Source organism: Nycticebus coucang, chromosome 16 (assembly GCF_027406575.1).
Source record: "Nycticebus coucang isolate mNycCou1 chromosome 16, mNycCou1.pri, whole genome shotgun sequence".
NCBI lineage: Eukaryota > Metazoa > Chordata > Mammalia > Primates > Lorisidae > Nycticebus > Nycticebus coucang.
In genome coordinates this window covers 15,698,007-15,723,715 of record NC_069795.1, presented here as the reverse complement: position 1 = coordinate 15,723,715, position 25,709 = coordinate 15,698,007, and the positions used below count along the sequence as shown (strand labels likewise).

General features: G+C 38.7%; 1 protein-coding gene across 3 annotated transcripts in view; it reads right to left on the bottom strand.

Moving 5' to 3' along the window:
- The window catches only part of GRIK1 (glutamate ionotropic receptor kainate type subunit 1), a 398,514-nt gene that overhangs the window by 103,868 nt on the left and 268,937 nt on the right, over positions 1-25,709 (bottom strand). For all 3 annotated transcript variants that reach the window (XM_053565651.1, XM_053565649.1, XM_053565650.1), the window contains exons 5-6: positions 17,158-17,211; positions 13,389-13,562 (exon numbers count right to left, since the gene is read on the bottom strand). In XM_053565651.1, coding sequence (XP_053421626.1) covers positions 13,389-13,562; positions 17,158-17,211 — 228 coding nt within the window. The remainder of the gene's footprint in view (positions 1-13,388; positions 13,563-17,157; positions 17,212-25,709) is intronic.

The following is a 25,709-nucleotide window of genomic DNA, read 5'->3' as shown; positions in this document are numbered from 1 at the left end:
AGAACCACTTAGCCCCACCACACCAGACAGGGCCCCAGTTTCTTAGGCCACAACACTGTACAGGCCCTTGACAAAGCCCCAGGGGAAAAAATCAGAGGGAGTAAAACAACCATGGGGCGGAATCAGTGGAAAAACTCTGGTAACATGAATAACCAGAATAGATCAACCCCCCCAAGGAAACATATGGCAGATGCAATTGAAGATCCCATTCATAAACAACTGGCTGAGATGTCAGAAATTGAATTCAGAATTTGGATTGCAGACAAGATTAACAAAGTGGAATTAGGAATTCGAGGAGAAATTCAAAAGTTGTCTCAAGAATTTAACGAATTTAAAGACAAAACCACCAAAGACTTAGACACACTGAAGTAAGAATTTGCAGCCCTCAAAGATATGAAAAATACAGTAGAATCCCTCAGCAACAGAATGGAGCAAGCAGAAGAAAGGATTTCTGACATCGAAGATAAAGCCTTTGAACGCTCCCAAACTCTCAAAGAGAAAGAGAAATGGAGAGCAAAAATGGATCACTCTCTCAGAGAGCTCTGGGATAATTCAAAGAAGGTAAATATCTGAATCATAGGAGTTCCCGAAACAGATGAAGTGGCCTCGCTGGGCACAGAGGCCCTTCTGCATGAAATTATGAAAGAGAATTTTACAGACATGCCTAGAGATTCTGAAATTCAGATAGCGGACAGCTTCAGAACCCCAGCACGACTCAACCCCAATAAGACATCCCCCAGGCATATCATAATTAATTTCACTAAAGTTAATATGAAGGAGAAAATCCTCAAAGCTGCCAGGAGAAAGAAAACCATTACCTTCAAAGGGAAGAATATTAGAATGACTGCAGATCTCTCTGCTGAAACTTTTCAAGCCAGAAGAGGGTGGTCATTGACTTTTAATCTCCTAAAGCAAAATAACTTTCAACCCCGGATCTTGTATCCAGCTAAACTGAGTTTCCTTTATGATGGAGAAATTAAATACTTTAATGACATTCATATGTTGAAGAAATTTGTCATAACCAAAGCAGCTCTTCAGGATATTCTCAGACCTATCCTCCATAATGACCAACCCAATCCTATACCACAAAAGTAAACTCACTCAGAAACTTGGGATTAAACTCCAATTTCCACACTGGTGAAAGGATTAAAAATGCCCACTGGCCTTTTGAAAAACTCGATACCCAAAACTTCACCAGACTTATCAATATTCTCCATTAATGTGAATGGCTTAAACTGTCCTCTAAAGAGGCATAGGTTAGCTGACTGGATACAAAAACTCAGGCCAGATATCTGTTGCATACAAGAGTCACATCTTAACTTAAAAGACAAATACAGACTCAGGGTGAAAGGATGGTCATCCACATTTCAGGCAAATGGTAATCGGAAAAAAGTGGGTGTTGCAATTTTATTTGCAGATACAATAGGCTTTAACCAACAAAAGTAAGGAAGGACAAGAATGGTCACTTCATATTTGTTAGGGGTAATACTCAATATGATGAGATCTTAATTATTAATATCTATGCACCCAACCAGAATGCACCTCAATTTATAAGAGAAACTCTAACAGACATGAGTAACTTGATTTCCTCCAGCTCCATAATCGTTGGAGATTTCAACACTCCTTTGGCAGTGTTGGATTGATCCTACAACAAGAAGCTGAGCAAAGAAATCTTAGATTTAAACCTAACCATCCAACATTTGGATTTAGCAGACATCTACAGAACATTTCATCCCAACAAAACTGAATACACATATTTCTCATCAGCCCATGGAACTTACTCCAAAATCGATCACATCTTAGGTCACAAGTCTAACCTCAGTAAATTTAAAGGAATAGAAATTATTCCATGCATCTTCTCGGACCACCATGGAATAAAACTTGAGCTGAATAACAACAGGAATCTGCATACTCATACAAAAACATGGAAGTTAAATAACCTCATGCTGAATGATAGCTGGGTCAGCGATGAGATTAAGAAAGAAATCGCCAACTTTTTGGAAAAAAAACAACAATGAAGACACGAACTATCAGAACCTCTGGGACACCACAAAGGCAGTTCTAAGAGGGAAATTTATAGCACTGCAAGCCTTCCTCAAGAGAACAGAAAGAGAGGAAGTTAACAACTTAATGGGACATCTCAAGCAACTGGAAAAGGAAGAACATTCCAACCCCAAACCCAGTAGAAGAAAAGAAATAACCAAAATTAGAGCAGAATTAAATGAAATTGAAAACAAAAGAATAATACAACAGATCAATAAATCGAAAAGCTGGTTTTTTGAAAAGGTCAATAAAATAGATAAACCTTTGGCCAACCTAATTAGGAAAAAAAGAGTAAAATCTCTAATCTCATCAATCAGAAACAACAAAGATGAAATAACAACAGACTCCTCAGAAATCCAAAAAATCCTTAATGAATATTACAAGAAACTGTATTCTCAGAAATATGAAAATCTGAAGGAAATTGACTGATACTTGGAAGTAGGTCACCTTCCAAGACTTAGCCAGAATCAAGTGGAAATGTTGAGCAGGCCTATATCAAGTTCTGAAATAGCATCAACCATACGAAACCTCCCTAAAAAGAAAAGCCCGGGACCAGATGGTTTCATATCAGAATTCTACCAAACCTTTAAAGAGGAATTAGTACCTATATTACTCAACCTGTTCCAAAAGGTAGAAAAAGAAGGAAGACTACACAACATGTTCTATGAAGCAAACATCACCTTGATCCCCAAACCAGGAAAAGACCCAACAAGAAAAGAAAATTATAGACCAATATCACTAATGAATATAGATGCAAAAATATTCAACAAGATCCTAACAAACAGAATCCAGCAACACATCAAACAAATTATACATCATGACCAAGATGGTTTTATCCCAGGGTCTCAAGGGTGGTTCAATATACGTAAATCTATAAATGTAATCCAGCACAGAAACAAATTAAAAAACAAAGACCATATGATTCTCTCAATCGATGCAGAAAAAGCTTTTGATAATATCCAGCATCCCTTCATGATCAGAACACTTAAGAAAATCGGTATAGAAGGGACATTTCTTAAACTGATAGAGACCATCTACAGCAAACCCACAGCCAATATCATATTGAATAGAGTTAAATTGGAACCATTTCCACTCAGATCAGGAACCAGACAAGGCTGCCTATTGTCTCCATTGCTTTTCAACATTGTAATGGAAGTTTTAGCCACTGCAATTAGGGAAGAAAAAGCGATCAAGGGTATCCATACAGGGTCAGAAGAGATCAAACTTTCGCTCTTCGCAGATGATATGATTGTATATCTGGAAAACACTAGGGACTCTACTACAAAACTCTTAGAAGTGATGAAGGAATACAGCAGCATCTCAGGTTACAAAATCAACATTCATAAATCGGTAGCCTTTATATATACCAACAATAGTCAAGTTGAAAAAACAGTTAAGGACTCTATCCCATTCACAGTAGTACCAAAGAAGATGAAATATTTGGGAATTTATCTGACAAAGGACGTGAAAGATCTCTATAAAGAGAACTATGAAACTCTAAGAAAAGAAATAGCTGAAAATATTAACAAATGGAAAAACATACCATGCTCATGTCTGGGAAGAATCAACATTGTTAAAATGTCCATACTACCCAAAGCAATATATAATTTCAATGCAATCACTATTAAATCTCCACTGTCATACTTTAAAGATCTGGAAAAAACAATACTTCGTTTTATATGGAATCAGAAAAAAACCTCGAATAGCCAAGACATTACTCAGAAATAAAAACAAAGCAGGAGGAATTACACTAACAGACCTCAGACTATACTACAAATCAATAGTGATCAAAACAGCATGGTATTGGCACAAAAACAGAGAAATAGATGCCTGGAACAGAATAGAGAACCAAGAGATGAACCCAGCTACTTACCATTATTTAATCTTTGACAAGTCAATTAAAAACATTCAGTGGGGAAAAGATTCCCTATTTAACAAATGGTGCTGGGTGAACTGGCTGGCAACCTGTAGAAGACTGAAACTGGACCCACACCTTTCACCATTAACTAAGATAGACTCTCACTGGATCAAAGATTTAAACTAATGACATGAAACTATAAAGATACTACAGGAGAGTGCAGGGAAAAGCCTTGAAGAAATCGGTCTGGGCGAGTATTTCATGAAGAGGACCCCCCGGGCAATTGAAGCAGCTTCAAAAATACACTACTGGGACTTGATCAAACTAAAAAGCTTCTGCACAGCCAAGAACACAGTAAGTAAAGCAAGCAGACAGCCCTCAGAATGGGAGAAGATATTTGCAGGTTATGTCTCCGACAAAGGTTTAATAACCAGATTCCACAGAGAACTCAAACGCATTAGCAAGAATAGAGCAAGGTATCCCATCACAGGCTGGGCAAGGGATTTGAAGAGAAACTTCTCTGAAGAAGACAGGTGCGCGGCCTTCAGACATATGAAAAAATGCTCATCATCTTTAATCATCAGAGAAATGAAAATCAAAACTACTTTGAGATACCATCTAACTCCAGGGAGACTAGCCTATATCACAAAATCCCAAGACTAGAGATGTTGGCGCGGACGTGGAGAAAAGGGACCACTTTTGCACTGCTGGTGGGAATGCAAATTAATACATTCCTTTTGGAAAGAGATATGGAGAACACTTAGAGATCTAAAAATAGATCTGCCATTCAATCCTGTAATCCCTCTACTGGGCATATATCCAGAAGACCAAAAATCACATCATAACAAAGATATTTGTACCAGAATGTTTATTGCTGCCTAATTCATAATTGCTAAGTCATGGAAGAAGCCCAAGTGCCCATCGATCCACAAATGTATTAATAAATTGTGGTATATGTACACCATGGAATATTATGAAGCCTTAAAGAAAGATGGAGACTTTACCTCTTTCATGTTTACATGGATGGATCTGGAACATATTCTTCTTACTAAAGTGTCTCAAGAATGGAAGAAAAAGTACCCAATGTACTCAGCCCTACTATGAAACTAATGTAGGGTTTTCACATGAAAGCTATAACCCAGTTACAACCTAAGAATAGGGGGAAGGGGGAAAGGGAGGGGAGGGAGTGGGGAGGTGGGTAGAGGGATGGGGGTTGGTGGGATTACACCAGCGGTGCATCTTACAAGGGTATATGTGAAACTTGGTAAACGGTCTGTGAAGCTAGTGAATGATGCCCCATGAATATATCAATGTACACAGCTATGATTTAATAATAAAAATAAATAAATAAATAAAAAATAGTTTGATCATTTCCGTTCAAGACTCATAAGATTGATATAATCCATAATCTGTTTTATAGGTGAGAAAACTGAGGCTCATGAAAAGGGTGAGTGAGGGTTATTTGCCTCTGGGAAGACAAAGTTCAGTAAAGAGACTGTCAGATGGCAGCTTTGCATATATTTATTTGCAAATTGGCAGGTAACATTTATGTCAACTGAAAGTGGAGTCTCAAATGCACAAAAATATCGATTTGGTTCCCAGAAATATTGAAATATTTTCAAATTACTATATCAAATGCAAAGCTGCATATTTTTTGCTGTTCACAAGACTGTGTTTGGCTAGTGTGTCAAAATGTATAATACTATTTGCTTTAATTAGAGCTTGTCATAATTTTAGTTTCATTTGGAAGTTTACTCTGAACCTTGCTGTTATGATTTGAAACATTGTATTGCTAAATTGGTTTTCACCTTGAAGTCACACGTTTATTTAATTTAACACATTTAAATGAATAGTTATGTCCACTAAAAATGCTAAATCTATTAAAAAAAATTAAAAATAGAAAATTAAGTGATTGATACTGTGGCATTTGCATGGCTCAGGTTTGAACCCACACCTGTCCGATTCCGGCACCTATGTTCTGCTATGCTAGTTTGGTTTAATTGGGGGAGAGCAAGCTATTGGCAGGTAGAGACATTTGAAAACAAAATCAACAATAATAGCTGATGTTTATTGAGTACTTAATAGGTCAGGTGCTATTCTAAATCCTTTGCAGGCATTGAATTTTTACCATAACCTTTACTCCTTTATCGACAAAGAAATAAAGAGATTTCTTGTCTCCAAACTGGTGACGAGAAAGTCAGTATTCCAACCTGAGAAATTGGTGCTAGAGTTTGTGCTTTTAACCATAAAGTTGAGCTACTTCTAACTGAGCTACTGGTCTGATAATTTTTGGGGGTTTTTTTGCAGTTTTTTTTTTTGGCCGGGACCGGGATTAAACCCGCCACCTCCAGCATATGGGGCTGGCGCCCTACTCTTTTGAGCCACAGGTGCCACCCCAGTCTGATGATTTAATAGTCAAAATAAAGCCCAATAATCACTATGTACCAGGCAGTATGAGAATTTACATGTTTTACCTTCTGAAATCATAAAATTAAGTTTTCGAAATAGGTGTTATCCCCATTTGACAGACTGAGTAGTTGAGGCTTGTACAGGTAGAATAACTTCCCTTAAATTATGTAGCCAGCAATTGAAGAAAGGAGGATTCCAACTCAGAATGCAAATACAGATTTCTATGTTATTAGAAATTATTAACATTAAGTTTGTTATGGTGAATTGCACCTTTTTATCAGTGGCTCTTTTTTTTCAAGTTAGTATGATTATTCATTAATTCACTGAATAACTCTACTTATTTGATAGAAAGGTATAGGAGTGAATTTCCAATAACCTGACTTTTCTACAAACTTAGTGGAGAAAGGATTTGACTTTCTTTATCAAGGTGGACTCCATGTGGAGATGTACCATAAAATAATTCAAAACTATTAGTCTGACCAGTGCTTTTAAAGTCTAAAGAAGAAAACCATTTTATTCTAAAAATATGCTACCCCTTGCTATAAAATGTTTTCTTACACGGGGAGAACACTTTCTCATAAATACTTTATAGCACTAATAAACAACCACTGAATTTCCTCCCCTTTTACAGTTTTGTGTTTGAGGGCTGCTAACTTAGAGCAATGACTCTCAAATCATCCTAGGAAATAGAGAACATAGTTGAAATTGGTCTATGTTTCAAATTTTTTCTTCTTCCAAACGTGTTTATGTTCACATTTTACATGTATCTAAAGGCGGAATGAAATCACATTGCTCAGTGTCCCTACAAAAACATTTTTTAGTACAACCTGGATCATGAAATAAGCAAATTGAAAGCCTTCTCCTTAATACACAATATTTGGGTTCTTACATCAATTTGCACTACAGGGTTAACTCAGTGGCCTTGGCGTACTCAAACCCCGCACATTCCAAAGAAAGGACTCGCCCTAGACTTGTTCCTAGGAGGTAAGTCCTTGGCATTTCCTGATAAGAGTGTCTTTGTATTCCTTGGACCTTGGGCAATCTCAGATAGTTTATGTTAAAAATGTGACTTATGTATAAATACTCCTACAAATTGTTCAGAATGAAAACATTTGAGAAATTCTAACACTACAACCAACTTTTCTAAATTAAATAAAGCTAATTTTCTTTAAAAAAAAATGTGACTTATGGTGAATGCCTATTTTGTTGGCCTTGAGCTTTGGGCTGTGCTATTATTGGTTTGACTTCTGAAAGGCTAGAAACTGAGTAATTCAGGTCAGCTTCACGGATGCTCTATGCCTAAATGAGTGACCCCAATAAAAACCCTGGACACCAAGTCTCGGGTGAGTGGCAATGCTTCATACATGTCGCCACACATCACTGCTGAGGATAAGTGCTGTTTTCATGCAACTCCACTGGGAGAGACATCTGGAAGCACACACCTGGTTTCTCCTAGGCTCTTTGTGGCTTCTTCCTTTGCTGATTTTATTCTCTCCTTTTGTTATAATAAACTGTCACTGTGAGTACAAGAGTTATCTGAGTTCTTTGAGTCCTTACAGCAAATCAACAAACCTGAGGATGGTCTTGGGGGACTACGAACACAAACCAACAAGATGCCACCTCACCACAGGAGCAAAGACTAACAACACGATATGACCTTATAAGGTCTGCATGCATTTCTGTTTGTGTGGCATGTAACTGTTGGAATATTCTGGAGGAGATCAGGTCTGAAAAGAGACCTAGTTTTTGGAAAGCAAATGAAGAAACAGCAAAGGTTTCCCAATTTATCTCCAAACATGGAGACATTTTATATCTGGTATATCTGGATGAGTCAGCTTTCTAGGAAAGAAGTACTCTCCAAAATCACCCTTTTGCCTTAATTTTCTGAACTCTCTCTTTAGGTTGGAGTTAAAGGGTTCTTCAATTAAACTTCAAATATCATATCCATGACATAGAGCTAACAGGAATTTGCCACTTAATAGGAACTGGCTAGCTTTTCTTTCTTTCTTTTCTTTTTTTGACACTTGTCTCATTGAAGTAGTGAGGATTTTAGTAAGGGTGGGGAACTAGAACTTGGCCTGTTGGAGCCCCGCAAGGGAACACAAGCTTGTGGGAGTGGTTGCTACTGAGGAAGCCGAAGTAGCAGAGGAGACAGAGAGCACCCTGAGCCCCTGGATACCCACTGCGCAGGGATGGGGCACCCACAGTGAAATGGGATGTGGAGAGGGGTTGGCGGAGGCTGCAAAGGCATCAGCACATACTCACAATCCAGAAACTCAGTAATTAGGGCAGTGACCTCAGCAGTTGCAGCAAGGCCTGGCAGAGAGGTTGGAGCGTTGTCTCAATGAACAATGTACCAGCTTTTGAGAGGCACAGTGAGGAAGAAGAAAAAAGAACTACACGTAGAGTTGAAGAACACACAGGGCGATTTCCCTGGTCACACGAGGTCACACAGGCCCCAGCTAAGGGTCCGGCTCTGGCTACACGTGCAAGCCCAAGAATGTGTTTCTTAGAAACAAATGGTTTCGCCTTTGTGTTTCAGCATGTCTTTTACTTTTTTTTCTTTTGTTGACGACAAATTGCCAAAACCTCAGGTACCATCCAGTACATTCAATTCTATGTCCTAAAGTCTTCGTGTGTCTTTCCCAATTGAATCTGCAGAGTAACACTTCAAAATACTATTATACAGATTTAAAAATGAGCAAACAGGCTCAGAGAAGCTAAATAAGTTGCTCAGGTCACTTAGTTAGTCAAGAGACATAGCAGGGATTTAAATCAGGGCTTTCCTTCTCTGGAAAGGTTCTGCCTCTTCTACTGAATCCAGCTGTCTGTTTTCTTTCGTCACAGAAGCAGTGATGGCCACTCTGGATGTTCAGAGGTCTCCCCTGTGGGTCATGATCAGGGGAGACACCGACACAGGAGAGGGCAGGTGAAGGCTGTGACATTAATTCACACTGGGAATGCATCAAAAAAAACTGGGAAGGCGGATGACAGGTCAAGTTTTGTCATTTCCATGACTCCTGTGCAGTACGGAATCACACAAAGTTTTGGTCCACAGACAAGAACCCATCTGGCATGGGGCCATTCCATGACCCCAGTTTATACAAAAGCCAACAGACAGAATCAGCTCAAGTGCTAAGAAGAAATTCAAACATAGTAGAAAGGAACAAAAGGGACTTTAGAAGAATCACTCCAAACTTCTGTTAATGAAAACTTTGGTTGACAAAATACTCTTTTTTTCTATTCTTAACATGTATTTCAATAATGAGTTTCTCTGTGTTTGAACTCTATTGATTCAGTAACAGCTTTCTTAATAACTCAAATTTAATCCTATTTTTAAAGTCATTTTTTTCTTCAATTAAACGTTTTGTGTGTTGTTCTGATTGTTCGTAAGTCTGATTGATGTCAAGATTTTTCAAACTTGGGCATGACTCCTCTATTTTCAGATTTGAATGTTTTGACATATATAATATTCTTTAGAAATGTTTTAGTGAATGAATTCTAAGAAATTCTTAATTGTTAAAAATATAACAGAGGAAAATAGACAATTAAGGAGGAAGTCAAACATATGAGTTGTCTTATTTTTTTCTATTTCTTATATTATATATTCCGTGGGTATCTGTATGTGTGTATGGCCCACACAAATACGTGACTATAAAGGGTTGTAGGGAAATTAACCTTGAAGAATACTGGTATAAAGGCTTGGGGCCTGTAGCTCAGCAGCTAGGACAGGAGCCACATACACCAACCGGAGCTGGCGGGTTTGAACCTAGCCTGGGCTTGCCAAACAACAATGACAACTACATCCAAAAAATAGCCAGGCGTTGTGGTGGGTGCCTGTAGTCCCAGCTACTTGGGAGGCTAAGGCAAGAGAATTGCTTAAGCCCAAGAGTTTGAGGTTGCTCTGAGCTGTGACACCCTGGCGCTCTACCGAGGGCGACACCTTGAGACTCAAAAAATAGAACATTGGTATAATATGTACATATGACTTTAGAGAATGCAATTCTATTACAGAATAGCATTATTTAAACATTAATAGTGAGTAGTTTATGATTACTTCTTAAAAATATTGCTACTTTTAAATAATCTGTATTGTTACTAATCATACTTTTTTTTATATAGGAACCTTTTCTGCTGTTTTATGGGACTATTTCAGTGCTACCTGAATATTGTTCATTTCATATTTGAGTTTTGGTACAAGATTAATTCATATTTATTTAGTGTATCCATGCCTTTATTAAATACATATTTATCGAGGGTGTACATTGTGCCAGCCTCTTCTATTTTTTTTTCCGACAGAGTCTCACTATGTTGCCCTCAGTAGTGTGCTGTGGCATCACAGCTCACAGCAACCTCAAACTCTTGGACTTAAGAGATTCTCTTGCCTCAGCCTCCCAAGTAGCTGGGACTACAGGCGCCCGCCACAACGCCCGGCTATTTTTTGGTTGTAGCTGTCATTGCTGTTTAGCTGGCCCTGGCTGGGTTCGAACCCACCAGCCTTGGTGTATGTGGTTGGCGCTGTAACCACTGTGCTACAAGCACCAAGCCAGTGCCAGCTCTTTTCTAATGCTAGAGATAAAGTATAACACAAAAAGACAAAGTCTCTATCCTCATGGAGTTTATGTTCTTATAGGAGTAGCTATCGAAGAAATAAATGTAACATATCTGGTCAAAAGGGCTGTAAAGAAAAGGAAAGCAGGTGTAGGAGAGAGAACGGGGGAGGGGGGGTTACTGTATTCCTTGGTGCTCATACAAGGCCCCTCTGGGGAAATGGCATTTGAATAGCTCAGATAGGGGATGAATCTAGTCAGGGGAGTAACAAGTGCTCCATAAACAAAAATGAATGAAATACAGGGTCTGCGGTGTAGACCCAGCAGAATTGAAGCCAAAGGACCTTTTATCTTTGAAGGAGAAGAGAAAGAATTTATATAGAGGTAACTTGAGAGCAAAGTTGTGTCAGCCTTGGTCCTGGACTTGTGGATATGGGTGTGTTCTCTTGGCTTAGTGAGTCGAGCTTTAGATGTTTCTTTAGATGTCCTTTCACCTCTTCATGACTCAATTTCCACATCCCTAAATGAGGCACATCCAGAAGAAACAGCAAGGACATGGTGAAATGCAAAGCAGATCCTTTAGATAAATAAAGGTCAATATTATGCTGCATGTAATCAATTTCTAAGCTATTATCTGCATGAGTATTGGACCAAACTCCCAGTGGGTCCTGGGTTCTATCACTGATTTTAAAAAACTACTATTGAAATGACCTGACATGCTTATTCTGCTCACTTTTATAGCACCCCGGTGAGCCATCCTGCCATCCTCTTCTTGTCTGATAAATTCTCTTTCCTTTTCGTAATTTTATAATAATAATAACAACAAGATCACAGCCTAAAAAACTCTCCCTTCATTGGGATGACAGTAAATCGTTAGGTCGTCTTCCCTCCGTTGGTCTCAGCTCTGTCACACTTCCTGCCTGGGGACACCAACAGCCGCCGGGGCGGTGGTCACATCCAGCTCTGCTGACTCTGTGAGCTGCTCGGCTCTGCCCCTCTTGCCAGTGGGCTTCCTCTTGCCAGTGGCCTTCCTTCCTTAGGCAACGTGTACAACTGTTTCGTCAGCTTATTATAACTGGACACACAGACTTTTTCGTTTTTGGTAAATTAAACCATACTTGTGATGAGTATTTAATATTTGGCATGAATCTATAACCTGGGTTAACATAACTTCAAACTGTAACTCTTTTAGTGGCACCTACCAAATCCAGGTAAAAATTATTTGAGATCTCATCCTGTGATAGAAATCTCACTGGAAGGCGGGGAAGTGGGCAGAGGAATCTGAACCATATTTGAAATCACTGGAGTTAGAAATCCAAAAGGAAGAAGAGGAAACTACCTCCCTCTCTCCCTCTTTTGCTGTCTCTCACCCTGGTCTTCTCCTCTCCGAAGTCTAGTATTTCCCTGGACAGTCTCTATCCGCTTTTATTCAAAGCAATGTTTCCGGTTTCCCCAAGGCTCATTTGTACCAAGAGGTTTTCCCTCATTATCTTTTAGCTCACTTTGTACAGTTTAAAATATATTTCAGGTTTGAAAAACAATCAGGGAGCCTGAACAGAGAACCACTTCATTAATTCATTTATTTTATATTTTTCATTTATTCCTCATAAAAAAAGGAAAAAAGAAAGAGATCTCAAGTTCATTATTCTACAAGATGATGCCTTTCCATTATGAGTAAATTACGTCTTAAAAGTAAGAGTGCTTCCCCTGACAATGGGGACAGAGAATAAAATACTATGGCAATTTGAAATGCTATTACCTGCCCACATCCCTGATACCATTTTTCCTGAAATGGCCCTGTTGCTACATAGAAAGCATTTTTTCTTATTATTTCCTGCTATTTTCTTCATCACCCAGGGAGCTTCATTAGAGAAATAAGGAGAAGGTGGGTGCATTTGACAACCTGGGAAAATGATGTCAGTAAGAGGCTCTATGATGAGGCAGTTCAGTTTGTCTGTTCAGCAGAGTCTCCAACTTGTCAGGAGATGGGCTTAGCATCTGCTTGGAGAGCAACATATGGTTGGTGTAAAGCTTTGTCAACATCTGCAGACATGAGTTTATATGCATCCAGGACAGGAAGACTGTGAGTGTGTGAACTGTATGTAAATCCAGAATTTTCCCACATCTGCTCAGCTCCCTAAGCTGTGGGCAGATGGTGAGAATGTAAACTGGTTCTGCACACTCCACAGGCAGCCTGACGCCCCCTTCCCCCCTTCCCAACACCACGTTGCCAGAGGTAAAACCCTCTTCACTCGCTCTTCCTTTGGCTCTGGCTTTGTCTTCATTTGTTTGATGGTGGAGGCTACTCCTGTTGATTGCTTTGTCTGAGGAAGGTACAGTTAGGAAGCCAAAAATAGTAATTTCTATAGTAGCCAGTTGCAGCCTTTCAAAATACCTGATGAGTTTACTTCTCTCAAACAAGCCAAGGTACATGTTATAACCTTTTCCTTCCCTCACATTTTGAGGCATATAAGATTCTTAACCTAACCAAACATTCACTCAAATTATTACATTTTAAAACTACTTACTGTCATCATGCCATCCAAAAGGCCTGTCTCAGGCCTGGGCGGGGCCTGCAGCCTCTCCATGGACCACTTCTCGATGATGGACGACACGTGAGGGTTGTCGATGTTCAGTAACCGGAACCCGGTCATGTTCACACCACTGTACCTGTAGAGTTCCAGATCTAAAGCAAACAGGTCCTGCATAGTTTAAAAATGATAAAAGTAGAACAGAATTAGCATTTTCAATGTTTCTTATACAAAAGAGAATTAATAATTGTAGAAGCAACTAATATAGTGGCGCCCCCTTATCTTTGGTTTTGGTTTTGTGGTCTATAGGTTTTAGCCACCTGAGGTCAAACATCACTGCGAAATATTTAAAAAAATCCAGCAATAAACTGTTCCTAACTTTTAAATTGTAGACCCTTCTGAGTAGCGTGAGGAAGTCTGGCACTGTCCAACTCCATCTGCCTGGAACATGAATCTTCCCTTTGTCCAGCATCTCCGCACTCTCAAGGCCGCCCACCACTGCTGGGACAGGTAGGAAGTGTCTCTGTTACCAGGTCAATTATTGTGACATGGCAGTGCTTGTGTTGAAGGCACCCTTATTATGTTAAATTAGGCACAAAAGTGCTGTGCCTAATTTATAAAATAAACTTCATCCTAAGTATGTACAGAAAGGAAAAACATAATATATAGAGAGCTTGGCATTATCCTTGGTTCCAGGCATCCTCTGGGGGTCTTCATGTGTATCCCCTTCAGATAAGGAGGACTACTATAGATTAAAACAAAAGTGGCAGCCATATCACACCCTTTCAATAAAAGAACATAGCCCATTGTTTTTCATTCATATGCTGTCTAAGAAACCCTAAGGCAGTAAGCAATTTTCATTTTCACCTTCATTTATTTATTTATTTATTTATTTTTGCAATATGGTTAGAGTTTAAATAAGCCAAGCAGAGAAATTTGGCTGTTGATAATTAGTATGCCCTTGAGCAGGCATCCTCAAATTTTTTAAACAGGGGGTCAGTTCACTGTCCCTCAGACTGTTGGAGGGCTGGACTATAGTTTAAAAAAAAAAAAAAAAAACAACTATGAACAAATTCTGATGCACACTGCATATATCTTATTTTGAAGTAAAAAAACAAAACGGGAACAAATACAATCACACCACCTCATGTGGCCTGCGGGCCGCAGTTTGAGGCCCCCTGCCCTTGAGCATGGGATATGACTTTCTATAAAGGTAAGAATTGTGTTCCTAGGATATGGTCTTTGGGGGAGGTGATATTTATGTCCATTTGGTGCAAAGCTTTTATTTTAGAGATGAAGAAAGTGACGATTAAGCCACGAATGAACCACTGGTCAGTGGCAGTACCCCTTTCTTCATCACAGCTTGCCACATCAGGCTGTTCTGGGTCTTACCATGAAGGTATAATTTGGAAGTTGCATATGCATTTGACAGGAAGATCAATTCTGCTAGAAAAAAATAGCATCTCTTGGATCACTTGAAAAATAACTCACATCTCATACAATAAGGACATGATGAATGCTCGTAGGACATGTGCTCAGAATAAGAATCACAGAGTTCTAATCAGAGAATATACTAGAGAATGTGATTGTGTGGGTGTGAGAGCATCTTAACAGTGGAACTCGTTCCCTTTCAGACAAATATTCTGTAAAAGAATATTCACCCTGGTATTTTCTGTCATAGATGAGGTTGTGTATACACCAGAAGTTTTATAAGTTGATTCAGATTTAAAACAGAGATATGATAATTTCAACTTTTTTCTTAATAAAAAGACTAAATTCAAAAATGTATCACATTTAAGAAGAAACCAGATTTTTAAAATAGCTTTTAGCAGCAGCAGCAACAACAAAAAACCTTCTATAAATAAAAATTTCCTAACAATGTAACTGCTTTTGAAAGTGCAATACAAGATAACACTTTATTGGTGATGATAGTGGTTATTCAAGAAGAGCAGATTCAGAAACACTATGATTTGCATTTGCAGAAGATGCATAGAAATTTATTCTTTTGACAAGTTCTCTTTGTGCTTCTTTGGACCAGACAGATGAACTGTAAGAGCACAGCTCTGTGCTTCTAGTGTCAGAAAAGGTGCACAAACTGCCTTTTAAAGCATCGTGTATCTTTTCTTTGGAGTAAATAATGTTTTCTTTAACTTTTATTAATAGTCATGGACAAGAATAGTAAGAATGTGGAAGCCAAGCAAGGCAGAATGCAGAAAAAAAATCAAAGGAAAAAATAAAAGAAGCAAACTTATAAAAAATAAGGACTAGGAAAGAATGATTCCTTTAACATGCTCACTGAATAGAGATAAAGTTATTCTAGCTACAGGATGTCAGACAGAAACTTCCAGAACACATATCCAATCCATTGGGGATCTAACAGTAAATTCATTCAGCATGCTAAAATGAAATGTGTTAAACATGTGAAAAATTTTTTGGAGTTTTCTATGCAATATGGAATGCGAAAAGTCTAAGATCTGATTTCTGACATCCTCTTGTGAATTCAGGATGAGGTCAGCAGGAATGTGAAGGGGGACCAAGAATAAGAAGCACACGACTGGGGCATCCTCAGGGATCCCCACTGAGGACCAGACTTCTTAGGTCCTGTTGTTCATGTTCTTTCTCAAACTTCTCCAACACCAGCTCCTTGAGGTGTGTACAGCTGGGGCTGGTGGCCATGTCACCATGAGTAATCCTGAGTGTTAATAGTGACAGGGAGGAGCCATGTTTGTGAGCAGACCAAGATGCCTTGCAGGCTCCCTGGTTTCCTTCCACTGTTCTGAAAGAGGACATGATCAGGGCAGGAGACCATGAAATCTTAATTGAAGAACTTCTGCCATGCATCCTCCTTCCGACCCCACACTCAATAGCAGTAATGATTTTAACAACTATCCCAAAGAGGTCATCTCATGCTCCCAGAGATACTTGAGTCACACAAATAGAAATTGTTCCTTCTGTGAATAGTATGACAGCTCCTCGGTCCTTATTCTAAATTCTTTGATTCCCCCTATTCTCTAGCTTGGCAGTTTTAGTTGCTAAAATGGTACTTTTATCAAGTCCCCCCAGAATTTGGGTAGATTTTAGTTAATACGCTACTACAAAATAGAAAAGGAGGTCAATTCTGTGCTTACCTCTCATGTGAGAACATGGAGCATGTGTGGGTGTGGTGGTGGGGGGCATTCATTGATTTCTGAGATTGACTGAATGAAAGACATCATGTCACTTTGATGTGTTAGATGCCCTAAATCATTCTCTTTTGATCAGATAATCTCTACAAATTGAGGATGTCTTAGAGTTTCCTCTGGATTTCTAAAGTTTAAAGTCATGATTTTTCTTAATAGTGCACAAAATTAAATGTGCAGAGCTTTCCCCAAACTCCTCTTTTTAAAGGTTTTCCAAACGTCTGACAGGTGTCCCCTGGCTAACCCAGCTATCTACTGGACGCAGGCAGGAAAGATGCGTCAAATCAAAGAATGCCAAGACACACTTAGATCCACCTTCTGATGTGTGCAGAAATTGTAGATGATGCTTCCTTAATAATACTTTGTATTTGATAGCTTTCATTTAACGGGATTTTCATTTCAATCCTTCTCTGAATGCACACACATCAGTGCTAGTTTTAAAAAAGAAAAGAAGAAACCTGCTGCTCAGCATTACTGGGTTTAGAGGATTCTTAGAAAAGTAAGGCAAATCTGGTGGTGCTGACTTTGAAATAACCATGGGAAGATGTTTCCTAGTGTTTGGAATCACGTCTGCCAGATGTGCTTACCAGGGTTGTGAAAAAGTAGTGATAATACTCAGTCATCATGCCCATGAACAGAATCTGCAAAAGAGAAACAAGGGGAAAAATCAGGGACACAATTCTAGTAAGAAATGGATAATTATTAGAGTGACTACGGAAGTTTGGGAACACAGAACAAGAAGAGACTTTAGAAGTCACAGACTCAGCAGATCAGAAACCCGAGGCCAATTAGTGGCTGGTATAGACTGAGGCCCCACTGACCTCCAGCCAGTGCCATTTTCATTACACACTGCTTGGCTCACATCAAAGTTACTGGTCTGATGATCAGATTTAAAAGTAGTATATGCTCAACAAATGTTACATGTGGAGCTGTCCATCATGGCCCAGGGCTTTGTCTTTCCTGCACCTGTGCTCTGAGTTATCTCATACTTAGTAGTACGTATTTTGTTGACCTCCATAGCCTTAGTGCTTAGCACAATGCGTCACTTGGAGTAGAATTCATTAAATGTTGACTTGGTAATGCTGGCAAGAAGATATGTATAAACCAGAATTTATCAATGAGAATATCTCAGACACCTTTTTCTCTGTCCCTTTTCCATGCCATCCCACAAATGAGTAGGGGAAGAGACCATTAGTTGATAGATGGAAGGATAGGAACTATTCTTATACAATTTTTTTAGAGACAGAGTCTTGCTTTATCGCCTTCCGTAGACTGCCATAGTGTCACAGCTCACAGCAACCTCAAAGTCTTGGGCTTAGGTGATTCTCTTGCCTCAGGCTCCTGAGTAGCTGGGATCACAGGTGCCCATCACAATGCTCGGCTAGTTTTTTGTTGCAGTTTGTCTGGGGTCGGGTTTGAACCTGCCACCCTCAATATATGGGGCTGGCACCCTACTCCCTGAGCCACAGGTGCTGCCCTCTAAATCTTATCAATAAGGATATAAACTTGTTCAGAGTAGGTAACCAAAAGAACTATTTAGGCACTATCTTTTGGTCTTTCTATAGAAATAAATAGAGATGACTCATATTTCCAACTTAGTTTTCCCCACAAACCTGCTTAATTCAGGATGCAAATGAAAACGCCCTGTGTATATTTTAAAATCAGAGTCTTAGGCTCCATCACAGAGACATCCTGAATTAGATTTTCTGAGAGGGAAGCCTAAGTTTGTGTACTTGACATCTGTGGTTGAGAGTCACTGCTCTATGGAAAACATGGACATTTGCATTAGAGAACAAAGACTTTCATTGAAAAGATCTGGAAAAAGGCAACACAAGTTATTAGTGGTCCTAGAAGGTGCCTAAAGGTATATAAACTAGAATGAATTTCATATGAAAGAGAATAAAGAATAAAGGTGTTGTTGATAGCACCTAACAACACAAACACCATTCTGACACTTCTTAACAGTGTTTCTACTAACATTGAAATTGGAAGAATATTTAGGGAAATTGTAATGTCATGAAGATAAGACAGATGGTGGGAAACTCTCTTCATGAATCACAAGCCAACAACATGTAAGTCACTCCTATGGCAATAACAAGACCTGGAGCAAAAAAGGATTTTTAAAAGTGTGGACTGCCTTTCAGGCCATCAATAACATTTAGAGCCAAGCGCAGTGAGGTCTTGTGAGCTGGTCTCTTATATCATTCGAGCATAAAGAGCTGGCCTGCCAGGGTCAGTCAGGAATCCAATTTTTCACTTTGGTCATTAGATAGTGTAATTGCAGCCAAGACTACCTCTTGAAAGAGAATTGGACAAGTTTTATGTTTAGATATAGAGCTGGATATAAAGGTTTTAAATATTGTTTCTAAAACTGAAAATAAAACACAAAGGCACTTGAATCAGCAGCTTTTCACTTGGGCAAAATTTTCTCTTTAAACTTACTATGGAAACTTTTGATCCCCTGTTGAGGGCATGAATAATTTTTTTTTTTAACAACCGTTTAGCTAATTATTTTTTATTATTTTTAAAATAATTCCTCAAGGCAGATATTCATTTGATATGTCTCTTATTCAGTGTTAGGAAAGAGATATGAAAACGTAATGTATAAACAGCCAACGGGTCCACTTTTATTGCAAAAAGAACCCTTGGGTTCTCCAGGTAAAATTTTCACTTGCTGTACTAGAAAAATCCCTGTTTCCCTTCATAAACTCATTGTTTGGATCAGTGCCTGCCGGTTATTCCCATGAATTTATTAGAAATAGAAATTAACAAAGAAGTACAGTCATTGATCATCGGCCCGTCAACTTTGTGAACAGTGTAGGATCTAGGAAGAGTGAAAAACTTCTAGGTGAGAACAGCAAAGGCAGTGGCACCAACGGGGGTGGTTTTAGGAGGATTGTTTTCGTGGTGGTCTGTAGAGTGGTTGGAACCCGTGGCCCTGGCATTTCACAGTAGCATGCCTCATAAACACAACCATTGCATTCCCATTACGACTTTCTCTCTGCATGTTGGTATTTCAACTAAACGGCATTAAGGGATTAAGAAAAGGTCACATCAAGATAAATGTCAGTTTTAAAAATACAACCTACTATGTATAACCACGATATGGGGAGTTTTCTAATAGTTCTTCGCTGAACTGATTTTTTCCTAAGAAAGACTACCTTCTTTGGATTTTGAGAGCCGGGCTTGTCTGCTGAACTAACCAAGTGGTGCTGACTTAGGCAGTATACATACTTTACCAGAGAAGTATTTCTAGAAACTAGTTCTGGGGCTGTATAAATCATTTTTATTGACACAAAACACATCATGTCACACATACTAATATGGAATAAATGAGGTGACCAGCACTGTGCATATTTATGGCATAGTCACCTTAATTGCTTCCAATAATATGTTCTTCTCACAATGCTTATTTTCTAATGGAATCCTTCTCCTTTTCTTCCTCCTCCTCCTTCTTCTTCTTCTTCTTCTTTTTTTTTTTTTGGTTTAGCAGGCCGAGGCTGGGTTCAAACCCATCACCCGTGGTGCATGTGGCCAGCACTCTAACCACTGAACTACAGGCACCAGCCTTGGAATTATTCTTATCTAATCCTTTTTGACACCACATCATTGACTTACCTTGATAGATAGTAAAAACTACAGCCCTTTTGATTACATTCTATCTAAACCAGGGAGGGTGTTGAATATTTATTACCCCTCTTGATTTGAGAAGATTCCTAGTATGGACATCATTACTACTGTTCAACAATTTTCCAACTCAAAGGGCACACAATATGTTCTATTTCCTGGCCCCTGTGATTGGGTAGGGACATGTGCTGGTTCTGATCACTGAGTTGGGACCAATACTGATTTATGGTAGCTCTCCAGAGATGTCACTGGCCTTCCACATGACTAGCATTGTTATCAGTACTAGAACAAACTGTTCTTTTTTTCAATAAATACACTAGTCCTTTCATCAAAAAAAGAGGCTTGCAAGTGATCTTGTTTATAACTTTGTTTTGATTGCTAGAAGTTTATGGTGAAATTGTGGATCCTTCATTAGCAACTAGTCAGGAACACAGGGTATATGGTAGAACTTCCATGGTTGATCACTACCCTACTGGTAGTGTAGTGGTTAAACATGGAGGTTCAACTGACCTAATTTTCATAGACTGGGCATGCACCACATGTACATATCAGTACGGTAGACTAGGTCCTTATGTTGACACCTTCCTACTAGTATGTTGATCAGTTAGTCACAGTACCTTGGGTGGTAAACTTACAGAGGTTCTACAGTGTGTTCTCCATGTGCCAATGTCATCCAGCTTTATATTTTTCTTATCTAGTTTTCCCTTTTGTGTCAAATCTCCACCCCTTATAAAAATATTTATCACCTTGTTTCAAATATATTTTACTGGACTACTCTCCTTCTTTGTAAAATACATATATTACAAATAAATAAAAAAAATGATTGGGATGAGCACAGATACTTTTTTCCTATAAAAAGAAGTGGACTCTTTAGATCTGGTGTAGCTGGGTTGGGTAAGAGTAACAAAAGAGATGGCCTCTAAGAAAAGAGTCTCCCCACCCCCTGCTGCCAGTTCTAGGGATCACAATTCACAGACCAGCATAATTGATATGATATTGCTGTCATATCAATTATTAGAACCTAAAAGAAACTAATACCCAAAGACTTAAAGTCCTTCAAACTTATTACTTTTCATTCTATCTACTAACGTAATCCTTAAACCAAAAAGGGGCCAAGTGGCTTGTACCTACTCTAAGGTTTTCTCTGTATTAATGCTACTAAGTGTACAAATGCTATGAGACTATTTTGTTGTTTCAGTGGTTAAAAACAATGACTACTTTTAAAAATTTGTAGTTAAACTGGTTCAATAAAAAGAAGAATAACAACTCAATTCCACTTGGCTCTTGAAAGGATAATCCTAATAGTCCCACTGTTAACAATATGCCCTTGGAAACAGCCATTGCTTAGTAACAGTAGTGAACCCACATGGGCCCAGCTGCTTTCTGGAGTTTTTGTCACAGAACCTTCATGACCTTGTCCACAGTAGCACTGATCCGCCTTGGGCCAGCCTAGTTGTTTTTGGCAATGATGATGTCCTATATTTGATGTGTGGAGTTATTAGGTACACACAGCTTGAGAAGCTCTAAGACCACCTTTTAGTTTGTCTTGCAAGTTCTCATTGAAGTCTAAGTAAAGGTGTTGAAGAAATAGTTTGTAGGGGTCTAATATCTGTGCTTGGTGACAAAGTCATCCTAGAAGACAGCTGACAAGTCTGTGGATCACAGTTTTCCAACAAAAGTTTTTGGTGTCCTATGAAGCCTATACCATATTTCAATATGAACATTACTCAGAATGCAACGCATTGCTACAGAGACAGCAACAAAGAATTCTTCCCCACAAATCTCAGAATCCATCACTAAAGGCAATCCATATGTCACAAATAATTGGCATTATTCTGCTGTTGTAGAAGAAACTTAAAATGTATCCTGGAGTGCTTCTAAGCAATTTGGAGGTGTTCTTGTAATACTTATCCTCTCTCTCTCTCTCTTTTTTTTTTTCTTACTGCTTTCTTCAATTGAAAAATAGGCATCTTGGAAGTTTATATTGACTAACCTGAAGTATATTTCTCCTTTTATAGCCTTCTCAATATCAGGATGAATTCTAAACCATCAGACATGGTTTGCAGTCAATAATTTCAAGTGAATAACTTGTGAATGTGCAATGTGGCTAAAATAACAGTTTTACCTCCAGATAGAAATAAGTTTTTTCAGCATAGGAGTCTTCAGGAAACCAGTTGAATGATATCAAGTCTCAGACCAGCAATTTTAAGATGAAAGTTTGAGCTCCAGGGGTAGCCCTTTTTCCTTTGCTAACCATTATCCTTCAGGCTATACTCTCTTCTGAGCCAGATGTTACTTTGGCTATACAGCTATTAATGGTGGTAATCAGTAGAACAAATTAGGTATAAGTAGGTCTTTAGACGAGTCTTTCATTGTAAAAAAAAAAAAAAAAAACAAAAAAAACACTTGCATGCCACCTTGACTTATTACAGCTTCAGTTAAAAAAGTAACAGGCGGATATATAGCAAATAGCATTAGACCCAGGAGAATCATGACATATAGAAAAAACTCATTTCCTTATGAAGCAGACTGAATAAATGGGTCTCTGAAGTTGTCCACATCTAAATTCCAGAACCTAATAATATGTGATTTTCCACACAGGGGGATTTTACAGATTTTATTAAATGAAGGATTTTAAGATGGAGAGAGTTCCCCGAATTTTCTGGGTGGGCCCAGTGTAATAACACAGTACCTTATAAGATAAAAACTGAAAAGGTCTAATGCAGAGAAGGTGTACGTGGAAATCTGTAAATGGAAGAAGAGGCAGAGTGATATGGAGCCACAAGCTGAGGAATGAGGACAGCCTCCAGCACAGTGATTTTCCACCGGTGTGCAGGGAGAGGATCTTAGGGGTGCTGCAAAAATTTTTAACGATCATTAAATTATTTTCAGTTCACAGCACAGCAAGTATATTATTATTATTATTATTTTCTCTTTTTGTTGATCAACATAATTTAAGTGTTTCATGAAAGTTTAGCTATAGGTTTAAGTGTGCCATGAGATAAAAAAATGTTAAAAAACACTGGTCTGAAAGCTCAAGAAAATCAAGGGGATGGATTCTCCCTTAAAGCCTTCAGGAAAAAGAGAAGCCCTGCTTGATTTTGGATTTCTAACCCCCATAACTGTAAAAGAACAGTTTTTTTTATTGTTTTAAGCTACTAAAATTTTGGCAATTTGTTATAGCAGTAATAGAAAACCAATGCACCCCATTTTTCCATTTTTCTATGATGATGGTTCATGTGATTGACAGCTTTGGCACATTAACATTAGAGGTATGTATCAAAGAGAAAAAATGACTTTTGTTCGATTGAGACTGATGACTTTCCAAATTTCTCTGCTTCCCCCATTCACATATATGGCCACAAATCCACGCTAAGCATAGAGAATCCAGGACTTTTTCTTCCATTTGAAAACACTGCTATACCATTTACTAATTCAGACAACCTTTTTCCTCAAAGTTAGACTAAAGAAAAACAAAAGATATTCCATGAATAGTTAGTGGGTAACTGTACTACTTGGAAGTATTTCTCAGTCTTACCTCCTTTATAAGCTTCTCTCTCCAACTGTGAGTTCCAGGGAAGAAAGGCAGCTGACACGAATAGATATTAATAAATGGAGACCACTGGGTTTAGTTTAGCTTCAAGAGATGATGCTACAGGAAGGGCCAGATTGCATCTTTCAGGAGCACAACAGTCAAGATTATTGTATTAAAGAAGTACATGTTTTTGAGAACAGAGCAGGAGTAAAATATTTCCCATGTCAGAATTAAATAGGCAGTCTGGCAAATAGAGAAAGTGAGCTTTTGGAGGATTATACTAACATAAAAAATAAACTCTCTGAGTGCAGGGAAAACCCTTGAAGAAATCCGTCTGGGCGAGTATTTTATGAGGAGGACCCCCTGGGCAATTGAAGCAGCTTCAAAAATACACTACTGGGAACTGATCAAACTAAAAAGCTGGCTAGCCAAGAACACAGTAAGTAAAGCAAGCAAACAGCCATAAGAATGGGAGAAGATATTTGCAGGTTATGTCTCCGACAAAGGTTTAATAACCAGAATCCACAGATAACTCAAACGTATAAGCAAGAAAAGAACAAGTGATCCCATCGCAGGCTGGGCAAGGGACTTGAAGAGAAACTTCTCTGAAGAAGACAGGCGCGCGGCCTTCAGACATATGAAAAAATGCTCATCATCTTTAATCATCAGAGAAATGCAATCAAAACTACTTTGAGATATCATCTAACTCCAGTAAGATTAGCCTATATCACAAAATCCCAAGACCAGAGATGTTTGTGTGGATGTGGAGAAAAGGGAACACTTCTACACTGCTAGTGGGAATGCAAATTAATACATTCCTTTTGGAAAGATGTTTGGAGAACACTTAGAGGTCTAAAAACAGATCTGCCATTCAATCCTATAATTCCTCTACTAGGTATATACCCAGAAGACCAAAAATCACATCATAACAAAGATATCTGTACCAGAATGTTTATTGCAGCCCAATTCATAATTGCTAAGTCATGGAAAAAGCCCACGTGCCCATCGATCCACGAATGGATTATAAATTGTGGTATATGTACACCATGGAATATTGTGCAGTTAAAAAAAGATGGAGACTTTACCTCTTTCATGTTTACATGGATGGAGCTGGAACATATTCTTCTTAGTAAAGTATCTCAAGAATGGAAGAAAAAGTGTCCAAGGTACTCAGCCCTACTATGAAACTAATTTATGGCTTTCACATGAAAGTTATAACCCAGTTATAACCTAAGAATAGGGGGAAGGGAGGGAGGGGGGAGGATGGGCAGAGGGAGGGTGATTGGTGGGATTACACCTGCGGTGCCTCTTACAAAGGTACATGTGAAACTTAGTAAATGTAGGATATAATTGTCTTAACACAATAACTAAGTAAATGCCAGGAAGGCTATGTTAACCAGTGTGATGAAAATGTATCAAATGGTCTATAAAACCAGTGTATGGTGCCCCATGATCGCATTAATGTACACAGCTATGATTTAATAATAAAAAATAAAAAATTAATAAATAAACTTTCTGCAACATCCAGAAGAAATTAGTGGAAACATGATATGTAAGAAAAAATATAGTGAAAGAAAAATGTTTAACAGAAAAGTATTGAACAAATTCCAAAAGGTGGACAATTAACAGAGAATATGTTGAATAATATATTTGCAATAAACTGTTTTTGTAATTTCTTGTAACACAGATAATAAGAACTATAGTTTGGGCCAGGCATGGTGGCTCACACCTGTAATCCTAGCACTCTCGGAGGCCAAGGTGGGTGGATTGCTTGCGTTCAGAAGTTCAAGACCTGACTTAGCAAGAGTGAGACCCCATCTCTACTAAAAGTAAGAAAACTAGCTGGCGGTGGTGGCGGGCACCTGTAGTCCCAGCTACTTGGGAGGCTGAGGCAAGAGTTTGAGGCTTGAAGCCAGGAGTTAGAGGTTGCTATGTGCTATGATGCCACAGCACTCTACCCAGGGTGACAGAGTGAGA